The 17,501-nt window shown below is 43.7% G+C and overlaps 1 protein-coding gene across 9 annotated transcripts in view; it reads left to right on the top strand.

The window, feature by feature from the left end:
• MYO5A (myosin VA) overlaps window positions 1–17,501 on the top strand; it is a 100,885-nt gene that overhangs the window by 8,738 nt on the left and 74,646 nt on the right. For 8 of the 9 annotated variants that reach the window (XM_084213906.1, XM_084213909.1, XM_084213911.1 and 5 more), the window contains exons 1-3: window positions 3,776–3,909; window positions 14,271–14,381; window positions 15,410–15,581. In XM_084213906.1, the coding sequence (XP_084070032.1) occupies window positions 3,781–3,909; window positions 14,271–14,381; window positions 15,410–15,581 (412 nt within the window). In that variant the 5' untranslated portion in view covers window positions 3,776–3,780. Of the gene's footprint in view, window positions 1–3,775; window positions 3,910–14,270; window positions 14,382–15,409; window positions 15,582–17,501 lie in introns of those variants that run through there. The other variant, XM_084213912.1, reaches the window with a different exon arrangement.

Here is a 17,501-nt window from a genome sequence, read left to right on the forward strand (position 1 = left end):
TGGGCAGCCTGTTCCAGTGCTCAGCCCACTGAAGAAGTTCTTCCTCATATTAGGTTGGAACTTCTGAGCATCAGTTCCTTCCTGCTGGCTCTTGTTGTACTGCTCAGCGCCACTGAGGAGAGCCTGGTCCATCCTCTTGGCACCTCCCCTTTAGATATTTATAGACATTAATGTGTAATTATTTATTGTATTCATACAGTAATTTATACACATTCATTGACTTTGGGGTTCATTCCTCGGCAGCACAAATTACACACTGTCGCCATCACATTTTCTGGAAAAATCCTCTTTGCCCAGGATTTCTCTCCTGGGAAGCTGAGAAGCCTCAGAGAAAAAGGAAAACAGTATTATCTCATTTGCTTCTCCTGTGTTTTGCTGCTTTGGAATGTGGTTTGGAGAGTGTTTATCCAACAGGTGATTGTTTGATTGGTTTCATGTGAATTGTTTTAAGTTAGTGACCAATCCCAGTCCAGCTGTGTCGGGACTCTGAAAAGAGTCAGGAGTTTTCATTATCATCTTTTTAGCCTTCTGTAAGGGTCCTTTCTGTATTCTTTAGTAGAGTTTAGTATTCTTTAATATAACATAGTATCATAAAATAATAAATTAGCCTTCTGAGAACATGGAGTCAGATTTGAAATATGTAATTATTGAAGCTTTGCTTGTATTCCTGGGGCCTTTGACAGCTGCACCTGTGTATGAGCACAGGTACAGGTGTTGCTGGTGTGAAAGGCATCTTGGCTAGAGGGGAGGTGATGGACCCAGCTTTGCTCTGTGCTGTCCAGCAGCAAGAGCTGCTCTGATAAAAGTGAGTCAGGGTTTGTTTGTGCCTCTTGACTGAAGTCAGCTCCCCTTGCTGTGTGTGTGAAGGTAGGGACGAGCAGAGTCTGAGCTTCTGGCTGGGTTTTCTTTCTGTGCTGGAAGGTGCAGAGGTCGTGTCTGAGCTGATGCTGTGCTCACTGTGGTGGAGCAGTGTTTACTGCTCTGTGTGTGCTGCTTGACTCTGGCCCTGAGGATTTGAGCAGGGTTTGGGCCAGGGCCAGGGAGCAGCGTTTGGGCAGGGCTGTTGTTCCTGACGCTTCATTAGCGACCTACTCCAGCGGGCTGAAGCAGCAGAGTGCACCTTCTGCTTCTGAAACAGAAGGAAGAGCTTCCTATCTATCCTTAACTATAGGTGGTTGTTGTTGCAGGAAAATGTGGTGTTATGGTCAGAAATAAACCCAGGGTTCTTGGAAATTTGCATCATGTCTGTGACATTGACTTTTTCATCAAACTGTGTCTTTCTGCTTGTTTCCATGGTCCATAACCCCACTCAAGGTATGCTAGAGCAGGGATGATGTTTCTAAGAGTTTGGCTGGCTCAAATTGGTATCAGACTTTTAACTAAGTGGGAATGCACAAGGTGTGAAATTAAACCTGCTATCTAAAAGTCACAGGAGACAGAAGATTCAAAGTGTTAGGAATTCACTGGCTCTTTGTACAGTAACTTTCCCTTTTGCTGGCTTCACTTTGAAGCTGGAGCTGTGTGATTGGGTTTAAGGCCTTGTTTGCCAACACTAGTGGCAAGGCTTTTGGTACTCCTGGCAGAGAGCAGTGCTGCACCCTTTGCCTAGGACTGCATCATTTCCTCCTTGTTCTCAGTGCTCTTGGCTTTGCTTAGCCCTGGGTTTGCTTAAGGCTGATACTGCAAAGATTTCCTTTTATCCTGTGTGAGTAATCACACATTGCTTAATTCTATGTTTTGAAATTGAGCACATAAATCTGAGAGATCAAATCCTTTATTCTTTATTTCTTCTTATGACAGGGAAATAACTTTGGTGTCCTACAGCTGTTAGGAATGATTTGTGCAGGAGAACAAACTAAAACATCCTGGGGATGTCTCTTGTCCAGTTCTCTGAGGAAAGCTCAGTGTGTGCAGCACTGCAGTAAGTTAGGACCTGTCCACTTAAAGCCCAGGTTTCATGTTTAATAACCAGAGTGTATTTTCAGCAGAAACTTCCACTATCAGCACCCTGCCATCTTATGGTGCCACTCATCTTTTAGCACGGTCTGTGTTTGCAAGGTGCTCCAGGCAGCAGCCAAATGTGAAAAGTGTGTGAGATGGTTCAGCTGGACTGCCCAGCCCTGCACAAAAATGAAAACCACAGAGCTATCAAGCTGATGATCTTGGTGATTTTGGGATCTTCCTGGGCATCCAGGTCATAACCTGGGTCTTTTCTGTCACAGTACAGCTGCTTTGCTTGTTGCTTGCAGCTAGCTGCAGTATTTAGTTGTTAGTTTCTAGGTGTCAGTCTGTTTATATACAAATGAAATATAAAGAAGAAGTCAACGCTGTTAAAACCGTTTGTGTGGGTTCTGTGTGGGGTTTTTTTGGGGGGGTTTTGGGGTTTTTTTCATTTCTTTGGTTTGTTTTGTTTTTGTTTCATTTTGTTTGTTTTTTTTTTTTTAAAGAAGCTAAGTAGTTAGTGTGGTTGCATTAGAGAGTGCCTTCCTTGCTGAATTGTGGATATTAGGGAGCTCCAAGGTAAGCACAGGAAACATTAGGCACTGCTAATGAAGTTTAAAGACTTCAGCTGAGTGTCTGTGGATTGCAGATATTGACCCAACTTTCAATGTGAGCATCTGCAGATTTTAAAGAAGGTGGAAGTGGATTACTTACAGAAGCAGAGATCTGGTGTTTTACACCTTCTGTTCTCCTTAGTGGCATGAATTTAGTTTCTTTTGCCTGTTAGCTAGGAACAACAGCAAGATCTTTCCCTGAATAATAATGCCATGGAGGTGCTCGAGGCCGCGGTGAAGCTTCTTGGAATGTTGAGTGAAAAGAAGGTGCAAACATAACACCAAACACCAAACAGGAATGAGGAGTCACCGTGATCATGAGTGGTTCGAGGGAACATTATAAAGATTAAACTGGAGCAGTCAGTCAGAAATGCAGAATGCAGATGTGTTTTTGTGTCTGTCAGCTCCATGCCGTTTGGTGAAAGTTGTGGCTGCTGTCTGAGCATCCTGAAAGCTGTTGCATTTCCCTCTCTGCTCATCAAGCCTCCCCTTTTTCCTTTTAACCCTGCTTCAGGTGTGGCTGTGGGTGGGTGAGGCTGTCAGGTAATGCCATTGCCCCTGGCAGTTAGCAGATGGGCCCTGTTGGGTTCATTTGGCTCTCAGGAGGCACTGGAGGGCTGACAGCAGACTCTTCCATGCTGCTTACTCTGTGGTCTGATGAGAGGCTTTGAGATCAAATGTAAAGGCTGAAGTGGCGTTGCTTTGAAGGGCTCTCCTTCTGTGTCTGTAGCAGCTGCCACAGGGTAAGTATGGCATGTGATTTGTCATGTTGTTTTCCAGGGCTGCTGGATGGGTAGATGTAAACTGCGTGTTTCTAGTTTGGCAGTCCTAAAGATGGAAAACCAGGGACTTCTCATTTGAATGATGTGTGTACCCATGGCTGTGGAAATCATAAACTCTTGCTCTAATTACCAGTGGTGTCCTTGAGTTCTTCCATTTGATTATCACAAGACGAGAGAATTTTGCAACTGCTTTGTGGTTTACAGGAGGACACTCTTGAGCTTTGTAGAGCTGGAGAAACAACCTAAAAATACTATGGGGCAGTCTAACAATGAGGGAATTCATTGCCCCAACATGGCTTGTCACACGTTACTCCCTGCAGACTCCATGGGTTATTCATCAGTATCTTTAAAGCAGATGACCTCAGTTGTTTTGCTGAGGAAACCAGAGAGAGATTCCCAAGTTGCCTTATGAGTTAGTGCACACCAACACAAGAGAGATGGAAATGTGTTCCGTGGAGATTGAGCCTGTTTTGCCTGGAAAGGAAACACCAGCTGCCTCTGAAAGTGCTGAAAATTTCTGTTGCAGGAGATATGGGATGGAAATGGAAGTTTTAGGCTATATGTATGTTAAAGTAAGTAGAATATGTTCAATTGTTTTCTTGCTTTTTATACACATAGGCGTACAGGTATGTATAGCTAAGCATGTAAGTGCTTACCAGTATCATAGTATTACAGTATAAGAGTTGATTAATAAGGATTTGAGTTGAGTTTGGACTTATGATCTTGGAGATACCTACATGACTGTTTCAAACATGCCAGTCATTAAATTCATTGTTTAGGAGATGGTCTTGCTTAGAAAAAAATCTTGCAAGAGGAGAAGCAATTGCAGAAGTTGTTAGAATTTAATGTCTGAGTTCACTTCTTCCCTGTGACAGTCTCACATATCAGAAATGTAAAGCTGGTTGGAACTTTTTGCAAACAATCAAAGAGAGAGCACTTGCAGAGAAAAGCAGTGGAATGTAAATGTGCTGTATGCTTGGAAGTCTGCTTCAGCTGGTGAGACAGGGCTCAGTTTCCCCTCTGTGAGCACAGAGGCGTTTCCCATTCCCATCCTGCTGGGCAGGGTGGCTCAGGTGCTCACAGCAGCACAGCCTGCTCCCTGTGCCAGCCCGGGGGAAGGAATGGCTGCCGCTCCTGCTGGGGCTTTGGAGAGCAGCTCTGAGGCCACTGAGCCCAGTTCTGCTTTCACAGCTGCCCCCAGTTGTTGTGGAGGAGGGACGGCTCTCGGGGAGGTTTGACTCTGCTGGCTGGTTTTGGGTTTGAGCTTGCCAGGTCATTGATATCTGGCCGCTCTGGTTCCCTTGTGTGGGGACTTGCTGTAAATTACTGTTAATTTCCCATGAAAAACTGGGGGAACTAAATATGACTTCACTAGATGTGCTTCTCTGTGCGAGTTTGCTGCTGCAGTAGAGCAGAAAGGTGTCTGGGTGGCAGCTACACTCTGGGTTAGCTGGGTAAAACAGAGCTTTTACTGACTTAGCTTGAGTTATTCAAGGAGAACTAGCTTTAATGATGCAACTGCATCTCAGCTGGGGCTTCTGTGTTCGCCTAACAAGAAATACTCAGTTAATCTTTGCTTTTTAAAACCTCAGCTTGGTGTTTTACTTCAAATGTGGCTTTTTGGGGGGCTAGGATTAAATAAAAACAAGATGGTGCTTTTGGACTTGAGCTCAGCTTTACAGAAGGACACTCAGAAAAGTACAGCCTTATCTACTCTCAAATATATTTCCTTTAATTTTTAACTTTTAAATTAAACTTTCACAGTTAAGTCAGCAATTGTCCATGCTCCAGATGTTGTAGAGATAGCAGAAGTGTAGCCTTATTTCACCTCTGTGAGCTGGGTGAGCAGCTATGGCCCCACTGCTGCTTTCCCAGGAAGTTCTTGTTCGCAGCAGCAGGGCTGTGGCACGGTGCAGTGCCTCTGTCTGGTCAGTGCAGCCCCTTATTGCCCCACCCTGCCTGAGCAAGTTCTGCATACACCAGACAGCCATGGCAGGGCTGCAGAAGGGGCAGGGAGGGGAGGGGAGGTTCCTCCTGTGCGTGTGAAGCAGGAGCTGCAGGCAGCCCCTTCCCACCCAGGGCAGCCCTGGGGCTGGCTGGGAGGGGTGACTCTGGGATTCTGCCTCCTGTACCTCAGGTTTCTAGAGACTTTGGGGAAAATAATTGTAGAAGGCTGCTGGAAGGTCTTCAGTCCATCTGAGAACTTGACACAGTGAAATCGGCGTTTTATTGTGTGACATCAGCATGAAAAATATGGAAGGAACATGATTGTCTGGACTGAATTTGGAAGTTATGTCTGTTTCTGCATTTATGCTGTCAAGTCTTTATTATGGCTTGCATCATCTTGATGTTGAAACAAAATCCTGCAGCCACTTGTTTTATTTGCCCTTACAATGTTTGTGTCATTGAATGTTAAGTTTAGACACCGTGCAGGTAATTGTGTTGAGTATCTTTTTGTGTTCTTAGGTGTAGGCTCTTTTATAGCTTTTAAATTGGAGCAGCACTCACTGTAAGCACATAAACATGAAATCATGCATCTTTTTCCTAGTGAGGTTTCTTCAGTGCAACAAGTCTCATTAGCTGAATATTCAGGGTAACTGCAGTTGTTTCATTTGCCCTTAAATTTCTTGTGGCCACTCTTGTACAATTCTTGTAACATGTTTTTCAGGTTGGAGGAATTGTGAGTTTTAAGGCAGACTTATAATTAACTTATTTTTGAAATCACTAGCATATAATTCCTTGCTGGCCTTCATTCTGGTGGTATGGATTGAAATGCAATACAGCATTTGCTTCTCTGTGTGGGTATGAGCCCAAATGAAATTTCACATGAGTCAGAATATTTTCCTGCCTCTCAGTCTGAGGTAGGTGTCACACTTCTGCTTGAGGTTGTTGCAGCTCTTATTGTGGTTTTTCAGCTGTTTTGTGTCTCAGGCAGTGTCCAGAACATTGCTGGGTTTGATCTCACTGTTGCTGCCATCTTTTCTGGAGATTCTTCAGAGCTGCATTCATTCCTTTGACAGGTCTAGAAATCAAAGCTCTTTCACACACAAAATTTTCTTCAGCACTGCTGTTTCTGTGAACGTGTATTTTTAAGCCTGGTTTACTTTAAATGAGCTTTATTTCTGAGAAACATAGAATTAAATGAGAACAGTGTCTGCATGGACCAGGACAGCAGTGCTGCTGTTTGTGATGAGTTATTTGCTGATGACTGGTGGAGGATGGAGCAGCTGGGCAGGTGGGGAGCCTCAGGGAGAGGTGCAGGAGCATCAGTCCATGCTCTCTATCCCACCTGGGCTGGTGGGAGTGGCAGGGACACAGGGAGGGATGCAAAGGATGTAGCTGTGCTTCTCTCCTAGCAGCCTGGCCAGGCCACTTTGTGAAAGGTCTTGTTTTTCTGTAGTTGATCACAGAGCCCTGATGGAGCCCTCTCAGAAGCACCATGGGGGCAAATCCATGGGATTCCCATCTCTGGGCTCCAGCAGTGGGTGCTGCTGGCATCACCCTCCAGCGAGGGACAGCGTACCAGGTGTGGCAGTGCCACTGGCTGCCCGGGAGGGGGAGAGGAGCCTGTCACAGCGGGCTGTGAAGGGCACAGGACCTGCATGCAGCAGCTCAGGGGGTGAATGGGCAGCATTTTGGTAGCTGAAGTATTGCATGGGTTAATAACAGCTGGTTACAGACCACATCTGCCTCCCTCTGTATGACATTTTGAAGAGAAGTTCAAGTGCAATCAACATAAAATGTAGAAAGCTGTGTTCTTAAAGGTGTAGAAAATGCTGAACTTTTAAACGTTTCATGTGTTTTAACTCTTTAAAAATGTTTCACAGACCATTGTACCAGTTACAGCCTTGGAACAGAACTCTTTGATAGGTTTGGTAGTTTAAAGTCAAACTGCATTTTTTGGCCTTGATGTCAGGCCCAAGGTGTAGATTGCAGGGTGGTAATCTTCTCTGAATTTCAGTGTCTGTAGATATCCTGTGCTTGGGATTTAGGGTTTTTTGCATCATTTTGAAGCAAGGTAAGGTTTCAGCCATGTAAATCAATGTTTTTCCAGTGGTGATGGTGCAGACCTTGCTGCAGTGAATCTGTGTGGGATGCTGACAGTTTTTGCTTGTACCTTGTACAATCCAGGCGTGTTTGGCAAAGGACATACAAGTGGCTTTTGTTGTTGCAAGCCCCCAGGCCCCAGATACAAAGAATACTTTGTAAAAATGCTTAAAAGAAGGAAAGAAGGGGGGGTGGGGGCTTTTATAGCTTTATGATTCAAATGTAAGGGGTATTTACAGGGTAGATGAAGTACTCAAGTACGACAGATTTTTTTCTCATTGTGATTGCAGGAGTTTCCTTGTGCATGGTGAAGGATGCAGTGCCTTACCTGCACACCTGTGAGCCAGGCTTGCAGATCAGTGTCAGTGGTTTGCAAACTCATAGTGGTGAGATTCTGGGGGTAGCTCAGAGCCTGGGTCACTGCTGTCCCCTGGATTCCCCTGGATTTGGCAGCTGTGCTTGTGGCTGGTCAGGGAATTCCCATCAGACAGAATAGTACAGGGCTTTTGATCTTCCTGTGAGGTCAGCTAACTGTGTGGGATTGTTGTTCAGATAAAACATTAATGCTGATTGTCACTTATATTTCCCTACTGTATATAATGATGTACATTTCTTTTCAGATTAATTCAGGCCTTAAATATCAGGCCTTAAACTCTACAGGAGGTTTGTAAGTAGCTCTTGCTGAGCAACAAGACAGAAAATGTGCTCCATGCCCAAAGAGTGCTACTGCCTTTAAAAAAACTGTAATTTCTGTTTGTTTTTTTTTTTCCTTCCAAAATTAATTATTCCATTTTCCTCTGGCCCTAAGAAGAATTAAGATGAGCTGGTCAGAGGTTTTGCAGCAGCCCACATGTCATGGGGATGTTCTACTTTCCAATCCTCCCTGGTTACTTGGCATTCTTATGAGAGACGAGAAAAGTCCTGTCTGACTTTTCAGAGTGCAGGCAGCAGCACTCTGATGACAGCAGTGCAGGGTGTCCGTGGATCTCAGGATGGGTGGCACAAATTGTGGTGGTTTCAGCAGTGGGAGAAACAGGACTTCCTCCTGCCTCCTGCTCCAGACTGGTCAAGTCAAGACTTGTGTTTGCCTGTTGCTCACCTGGCTGTGGATCTGCTCGTGTAGAGCTTATAAAAACTAAACTTTGCTGTTTCAAGTATTTCTAGGCTCAGTATTATTATCTTTGGTGGTGGCACTGTGAACCAAGCATAGGAGAAAATATGAAGCTGAAAGGAAATTGTTCTAATAGAATCAGATTGTGTTTCCAAAGCAACCCCAGCCAAGGAAATCCCAAGAAAGCCTTTTGTAATGACTTTGCATTTTGCAAAGATCAGTTTCAACACTTCTGCAGTTGAACTTCGATGACTTTGTGCTCTGCTTTGTTGTTACCCCTTAGTAGCAGAGACACTTCTTTTTCCAGCCTAGCAATGCAGCCTGCTCTCTCCAGGTGGCCATGTTCAGTGAGGAGCAAGTTCACATTGAATAATTTTGGTGAAATTTGGCTTTGACTTTTACCAGCTGTTGCAGTTCCACTGGCTCCTTCAGCTGGTGCTGCCAGAATTGATGGTGTCTCTTTGATCCAGACATAAATGAGCTGCTTTATTCCTGCCCAGACCCAAGGTCCTTCTTGAAAGGGAGGGGGGCAATGTCTCTCCTATTTATTTTCATGGTTAACATGCGAAAGACCGTGGTTTTTGAGGCTGTCTGTAAATAAAAACAGAGATCATCTCTGCTGGAGTGAAAATCATACCAGTTCACTTGTATGTGTAGGTTGTGCTGAGAAACTTGGGACAGATTTCTCTGAGTTGAAGTTTCTTTTTTCCTTCTAGGATGTAGCTGATTTAATGAACTCTTCCAGCTCTTAGGCACAGAGCTGTTGAGCTGGGAAGATAGCTGTATCTCCTTCTTCTGTGTTTGTGGTTGTGCAATGGAAGTAGAGAACTATTTGCCTGCTGCTGGGACTGCTGAGCTGCTTGCATTGCTAATTCTGTTCTGTCAGCAATGGCAATTAGTGCTTCAAGAGGTTAATAGCTCAGGAGAGAGGCTTTGTGAGTCAGATGGTCTCATTTGATAGATAATTGTTATAGTCTGCTGATTTCTTCATGTGATCCAAGATGAAATCACAAGGTATGACAGAATACTGTGATTTTCTATTATATTTTCTTATTATGTAAAGTTGTAGTAATCCAGGCAACCTTCTGACCCACCAAAGATGTGAAAACTTCTGTGTTTGTTTTCTGCTGTGAGCTCTCTCTGAGTGCTTTATAGATGTCTATAAACTATTGCCCAGCTTGTCCTTCCTTGAACAAAGTACAGCACTTCAAACTTCCAGGGGATTTTGGAGATGCTGTTTTTTTTGTGTTGGTCTGCTGAGGCTGGAAGGGAGTCCAGGCAGGAAACTGAGATCTGAAATAATCCTGTCATTATGCATTTAATTATTTATTTTTCTTCTGAGTTCCAGGACATCTCCTTGGTGTCCCCTCTATTTTCATTCTCTCAGACTGGTTGAGGTTAAGAGTGGTCCTGGAGGTGCCCTTGGTTGTAGGGTGGGAGGATGTGCTGTGTGTCCTCCCCAGCCTCTCCCATCCTGCACCTCCAGTGACCAGTGCTGAGCCACAGTCACACTCACTCAAGGAGGGAAGCAAAGCTCATTTATTGGAGCCAAATCATTTCTGAAATATAAAGTGCATTGACATAGTGGTAAACTTGGGCTGACATGAAAGGTAGCAATATTTACCTAAAATTTTGTTTCATGGTGTTTCCTGCAGTAAGTCATACTTGTATTTCCCCTGTCAGAAGTTGTATTTGGGTGGTTCAAAATTTGCCTTGAACTCCCACAAAGAGTAATGTATTCATGGATCATGATTAGGATGATTAAACTAAAATTCATTTGATTCTTGCTGTAATTTATATTGTCATTTCAGTGCTAGAATTTTAGACAGCGTAGTCATTTTTAAACTAGAATTTCCTTCCCTTTTTAGAAGGCTGATTTGTAAATCAGTGGCTCTAGAGTTTTATCTTATTTTAGCCTTATTCTGATGTTGTCAGAAATCCTATTTTATGTACTAGTAAGTAAAGAGGGATGAATAGCAGATATCAGAGTAAGTTATTTCCCAGGAGAGGCCCTTGGTCCTGTTTCCACTAGTGTTGGTGCTTTATTTTCCTCTGTAGGGTTGGATCCCAGGAAAGGCTAGGCAGCAATGGAATTTTAGTATCAACTGATTATATAAAAGCATGAAAATCTGATTTTGCAAAACATTCTGCTCAGTTAATGAGGTGAGAATGTGGAGAAATGATTCAGTACTTATAAATAGGAACATCTCTCTCTTTCCTCCCACCCATTCCTTTTACCAGGTGTTTTCTTTGGCAGGGATTTAAGGCTAGGCACTGGTGCTGGAGATAAAAAGCTGCAGCCTGGTGCTCATAGGATGGCTGTAGTATCTGTAGGGTTGTGTCATGGGAGGTTCTGCTGTCTGTAGTGGCTCAGTTTCTATGGTGATCTGTTTTCTGCTTTCTCTTTCCCTTCTCTAGATGGTATAAATTGTACAGTTTTAGCTGGATAAATTAAAGATGCCTGTTTCATGCTGCCATAGATTGCAGAGTTGGAAACTGCTACACAGCATTTGCTGCTTCAGGTTATCAGCATGTGTCTTTCAGGCTGCTGCCTTTCTTAGGTCAGGAAACTTTGCTTTGTGTAGCCTAAAGGAATCCAGCCTGCTGATCCCTTCTGCTAGACAGCATTTCAGTGCTTTCCCCTTTCCCATTTACTTTGCTTTCTGTTAATTCCTTGGAAGGAATATCCTGTCAGAAGTGCATTGGGGGTGGGGAACTCCTGCTGCATCCTGGGGATGGAACCTGGTCCAAGTGTGGCATGCTTTCAGTCTGCAGCTGTGTCTCATCTGATACTGGAGCATCTTTTGTTAAACTGATAAAACTTACCTGATTTCTGAGAGGCTTTTGGTTTTTAGCTTTTTGTTTTGGTGGGGTTTTTTTTAAATAAAGAATTCTGAGAACAGGTGTATTATGCTAATTTTGAATATATGGATCTTACGAATTATTGATTTTAGGATTTGAAATGATCATGTGAAATTGTGATTTGAAATTATTATTATATGGAATCATGAGTTTGATTTATGAAGTTTTACGAAATATCTTTTGTTTCAAACCAAGTGGAAAGGGAAGAAAACATTGTTCCTTAGCCTGCTACTTGACTTCACTATGGCACCTCTACTGTCAAGTCCTGTTTAATTATTTTGGACTTTTTATAGTTTCTGTGGGTTTGTGCTGGCATTGCACATATGTTTGTTAGCACAGGCCTTCATTTCACCCCAGAGTTCCTTGCCTTGTGAATTGGGGATCCAGAAGGGCTGAAAACAGCTTATCCAAGTGCCCAAACCCTGCCTTCTGCTGCTGCTTTCCTCTGTTGTTACACAGTTCTCTGTGACTGGCAGGGGCACATACCCAGTAATTGTTCTGGGCATCTTCTGCTTTTCAAACCATTTATCTCCTGGGGAGTAGGGAAAAGATTATATAAATAATAATGTAGCACTTTTGCACTGAGAACACTAGCAAATACATCTGAAACTAACAAAACTCAAAGAAAAGAATGAGCCACACGAGCACAAACTGACTACAAAGAGCAAAGCTTCTTGTCTTTGTATAAAGTAGATTCTTAGGGCTGGCAGTAACACCCAGTGATGATGGAGAAAGGCCAGGTGTGGGAGCATGACATAGTGCGTAGTGGGAATGATGAAAGTGAGTTTTTATTTGTTTATTTCCTTCCCTTTCTCCTTCCCCGTGGTTTATGTGTGTGCCTGAGCTGTGCAGGAGCTCTGGGGGTGCAGGCACTGCTCTGCAGGCTGCCATGTGCTGGGGGTCAAACACTGCTTTAGGCTGCTGTAATTCCCATCTCCAGGGTTCTTAGGGGCCATCATGGGCACGGGAAACAAACCTTGCTTCCCGAGGTTAGAATTGCTGCAGGAGCTGAGCCTCCCTGGCAGCTCCAGCTGGGCAGGGCAGGGGCTCCAGGGCTCCTGTGGGACCACAGCTCTCTTCACAGACAGCACCAGGCACAGCTGCCCAGGGGTTTTCCTGGGAAGGCAGCGAGAAGCACAGAGGAGAAGGGAAAATAATTCTTATCTCTATGGACTGCTCCTGTTATTGCACATGTGGAATGTGCTGTGGAGATTGTTTACCCAAAGTGATTTGTTAATTGGACACAGGTGAAAGTTGGAGTGATTAGCCATCACTCAAAGCTGTGTCTGACTGTCTGGAGACAGTCACAGGTTTTTCTTTAGTATAGTATCTCTTTAGTCTAGCTTTAAGATAGTATTAACGTAATATAGAATAACATTCTTATAATAAAATATATAACATATAAAATATATAATATCTATATAATATATAAAATTATATTATTTTATTAATAAAAGTATTATAGTACATAAAGTTATATATAAAATATATATACAATTTTTAATTATAAATATATTTTAATATAAATTATTTTAACAAAGCAATTGTTCAGCCTTCTGAATACTCGCCATGTGGGGGGCGCCCTGATACGATGATCCTGCTCCCCAAACTGCTGCTCAACACATTTTATCATGCCCTGTCTCGCAACAAGAAGGCAATATGAAGTTTTTCATGAAGTCTTTCAGAAAATCCCTAGCAGAAACAAGCAGTTTCTCATTTTCTGTAGTGGGAAAACTGGGTTAATAAGGGGGGAAAAACCCCTTCAGCATTCCTTGGGGCAGAGGAAGCTATGCACAAAGAAGTTGTGTAAGATTAGCTGTATGACCAAATCCAGTTTTCTCTGCCATCAAATGCTTTGACAAATATAGTTATTAAAATACAGTTATTTTGAAATAAGTCAGTGGACTGAGAATGTTTGCAGTGAGGTGCATGAATGCGCCTCCAGAGCCAAGAAGCTGCTTGGTTTGCCGAGGTGGTGGGTGTGGTGTGATCTCGGTGCTCTCTAGGCATAGCAGGAGCATCACTTCAGGAACTTGAACATGGTAAAGGTGTCACAGCCTTTGCCTTGCTCTGCTCAAGAGCTGTGTTCTTATGTGTGTATTTGCATGTTCATGTGACTCTGTAAGTGACCAGCTGGTTTCCATACATCTTTAATTGATTCTTTAATATGAGCTAACAATTGTACCTTCACTCATTGAAAAATATGAATATTCTTGCTGTTTTTGAAAACAAATCACATGTTTGCGCTGGGTCACTTTTATGCATAAAGTTTGTATGGAAGTAGTCATTAATGGGAATCTGGTTTGTTGTTGGGTTTTTTCCTTTTATCTGGAGGCCTTTTCAACCAGATCTTTCAGGTTTTTTTCCTTTTGGCATTGTGAATATAATCAATTTTAAACTAGCCATGTTTGTAACTACAAAGGAGCTTTTAACACTTGATCAGGCAGCTTTGCCTAAATTAACACAGATGGGCTGAAGTATTCTCTTTGGGGAAAAAGAAGACAAAAATGGCTCTATAATTTTATGCTACAAATGCATTTAGAACCTACTCAAAAGAGTACTCCAAGTAATCTTTTTGGATAGCCAAATTTTTGATCTTTCTGAAAAATGCAGATTTTTTTTTTTTTTTGCTTTGTAGATTTTCAGCATTGAATGTGTATCTTGGAATACCTTCTGCATAGAAAATACCTTTTTCTCTCTGTGTATGCAATAAAATTATGCTTGTGCAGCCATTTATCAATAGAACAAGTTATGCACCTTAGATGTACTAATTAACTTGCCTCTTGCTTAAGGCTTTTTCTGTTAAGCATGTATTTAAAAAAGAAAAAAAAATAATTTTAGTGTCATTTATTTCAATGATTTAACTATAGTGCAACCAAAGCTCACAGATCTTTTGCTGTTGTTGTACTGCAGTATGCCAGGGTTTGGATCCCCGATCCAGAGGAGGTATGGAAGTCAGCAGAACTACTCAAAGACTATAAACCTGGAGATAAAGTCCTTCAGCTTCGACTTGAAGAGGGCAAGGTAAGTCTGTGTATTGTTTGTAAGCTGATAGTTCTTGTTCTCAACCAGTCTGATGTTTCTATTGCAGGAAGCTCTGCTGTCACAATATATCTGTATTTACATGTGTGCAGTTGGTTTTGTCCACTCACTTTCTGCAGCATTTTTTGTGTGATAAATTTTACTGTTTAGTTACAAAAATCAATTCTGCCTTGTTTTTAAAATAAATTAAAAAGCAGTTGCCATTATCCACTGCTTGTTATGTTCAGTTGCGTCGTCTTTTTCTACTTATGCCATTAAACGTATAGCCCTGGTTTGCTGTTGCAGGGAGACAGGGGTGCTGGGAGAACAGTGCTGCAGAGAAAGAACTGTGACTTTTGAGTTGAACATAACCAGCAGAAAATTAATAAAGATAAAAAAGGGAAGAATTAAGGGCATTACAAAGAAGATGCTGTGTACTGTGATGAGAAATGATAGCATGTCCATGTACAGCTCGCATCCTTTGAGTTGGTTTTTTTCATGGAAATAGCAGGTGAATAAAGGGATTTTAGATCTAGAGACAGATGCAATTAGAGCATCTCTATTAGAGATGAATTTATATCTGAAAAAAGTTCTAAGCAGCATTTTTTTCAGTGCTTGTGTTCTTCATGGTGTTCTGCCAACGTTCCCATGTTGTGTTTCTGTGTATGAAGCTGGCTGTAGATTGGTGGGAATCTGCTTCCCCTGCTGTTCCGCTCAAGAAGAACACAATAGGGAAAAGCTGGTTAGATTTATGATACAGTGTATTTTGGTTTATTTAATAAAGATATGGCAGCAAAAGTGTGGGGTTTGCTTAAGTAGTAGTCTAAAAAGATGGTGTCTCTATACAGCTGTACATGTAGAAAACCCCTCTGGGAAGTTTTAGGTGACGTTTTTGGAGAAAAAATCTCAGATCACCAGAGAACTGAAATCGTGCACTGTGGTTTTTTTACCTTGTGCACGTTTTGCTGGGAGGAGGAGCTGAGTGAGGAAAGCTGCCAGCAGCTCTCTGAGGTGTGTCCCTTTGGTTCCAGGACCTCGAGTACAGCCTCGACCCGAAGACCAAGGAGCTGCCGCCGCTGCGGAACCCCGACATCCTGGTGGGGGAGAACGACCTGACAGCCCTCAGCTACCTGCACGAGCCCGCCGTCCTGCACAACCTCAAAGTCCGCTTCATCGACTCCAAGCTCATCTACACCTACTGTGGCAAGTACTGCCTTCCATTGCCTGACCTCCACAGAGCGCCCTGGGCAGCAAAAGCAAAGTTGTCTGTTGATGTGTCTGCCTTTAATTTAAAGTCGTTCAGTGAGAGGACATGCTGGACTGTTCTTGGGAAATCATTGTTTGTGGGCATTAACAGACTGGAGAATACTGAGGTTCAGAGAAAATTGCCTTCAGTGTGTGTTCCTCCACCTCCCCAAGGGACTCTGTTCATAAAATGTGTATGCAGCAGTTTTGGCTTCGCAAAACTGATCCCTCTCTGGCTGGTGTTCTCCGTAGGCTCGCTCAGCTGGGCTGGGTGGGAGGAGGCTGGCACACTGCAGGTGCAGGAGCTGGCCTTGCTCTTTGGTGGATTTTTTGCCCTCCTGTAGTTGCTTACCTCTGCACTGAGCTCCTCCATCTCGTTTAGAAGACATCAGTTTCTTTTCTTTTTCATGTTTTCCAATCTGGGCAACTACAGAAGGGAATTTGTAACAGTTCATGCGCCAAGGCTTATCTTACCACAGGTACAATTGATCTTGGTTTTAAAAATAACGTTTAACACACAGCAGAGGTTACCCAAACTTGTAATTGCCTGTGGTATTTTCAGATGGTCAGAGTGGAGGAAAGGTCCTTAAATAATCACTTTGTCATAAGTGCAAAATTGCAACTGAAATGTCTGTTTCAAAAAATAAATATTGTGAGGTAGTTTAGGCTTCAAATTTAAATCTGATGGGTTTGGCCTTTCTTTTCTATGTGTGCATACGTTCCTTTTAAATCTCAGTGTTTGGTCAAAACACACTGCTAGCTCTTAACAGAACTTTTAACAGAACTTTTCCACAGGCAGCACATGTTGTGATGGAGAGGCAGAGGCATTAACATCCTGCCACATTTTGCTCGCTCTGGCTGCTCCTGGTCTGTAGATGCTCAGCAGGGCACGTCTGTTCCCAGTCCTGCTCTCAGCAGTGACCAGACCACAGGGCTGGATCAGGCTTTGCCACCCCCTGCTTGCAGGCAGACCTCGCTCCCGTAGGAGGGGTGATGATTCACACCACATCTCATCCTGTCAGAGCACAGAATAATTCAGGCTGGAAGAGACCTCTGGAAGTCTTCAGTGAAGCTTCCTACTTGAGACAAGTCTAGGTCAGGCTGCTCAGGGCTCAGACCAGCTCAGGTATCTGGGTGTTTGAGTACCTCCCCTCTGGGGGCTGAGGGTGCACTGTGGTCCCAGCACTGGGAACCCCCTCAGCCCCCCAGTACAGACATGATCTGTGTTTCTCTCCCAAGTGCCCCCATGGCAAAGCTCTTGTGTGAAAGGGCTTTTGTGCAGCTGGAGCCTCATGGCCTGAGCTTGTAAGGGCTTTTCAGTCTCAGTTTCATGGTCCCTAACAGCACCATGCCCCTTCCACAAGCCTGTCTGGGTTGTGTCCTGGCTGCTGGCAGGCAGGCTCTGTGTTGAGCAGCATTTAAGAGGCTTTCAAAAGGAATGTGTTGTCTGTTGGTTGTGTTTCCCTATGTTTGGGAAAGCATGAAAAATGTACATTTCGAGTATTCCCCAGAGCAGCTGTAGTTGTGGTTTTGGCTGGTTTTATCACTTCTCCTGGGGCTGGAGCCCCTTGGCTGTCTGGCTGGCTGTGCCAAGGGGCCTGGCATGGCAGGGCTGGCTCAGCTGTTTGCTTCCCAACAAGAGCCAGGGGGTTCTGGGCGCTGCTTGGGTGTTTGTCAGAAGTGATGGAGCCAGCAGCCTGGGGTTCCTGTGCTCAGAGGGAAGGAGGGGCTGGGGGCTCAGTGCTGCTGAGCATTGGGGTGTGCTGCAGTGCTTTATTCACTGTGTGTGTTACAGGCTGAGCGAGACAGAGTTGGCATGTCAGCTCTGACAGACTGATCCCTTGGCCACAGCATCCATCCACCTTTCAGGATCCTCCA

This window comes from Fringilla coelebs, assembly GCF_963513975.1.
Source record: "Fringilla coelebs genome assembly, chromosome: 12".
NCBI classification, from domain to species: Eukaryota; Metazoa; Chordata; class Aves; order Passeriformes; family Fringillidae; genus Fringilla; species Fringilla coelebs.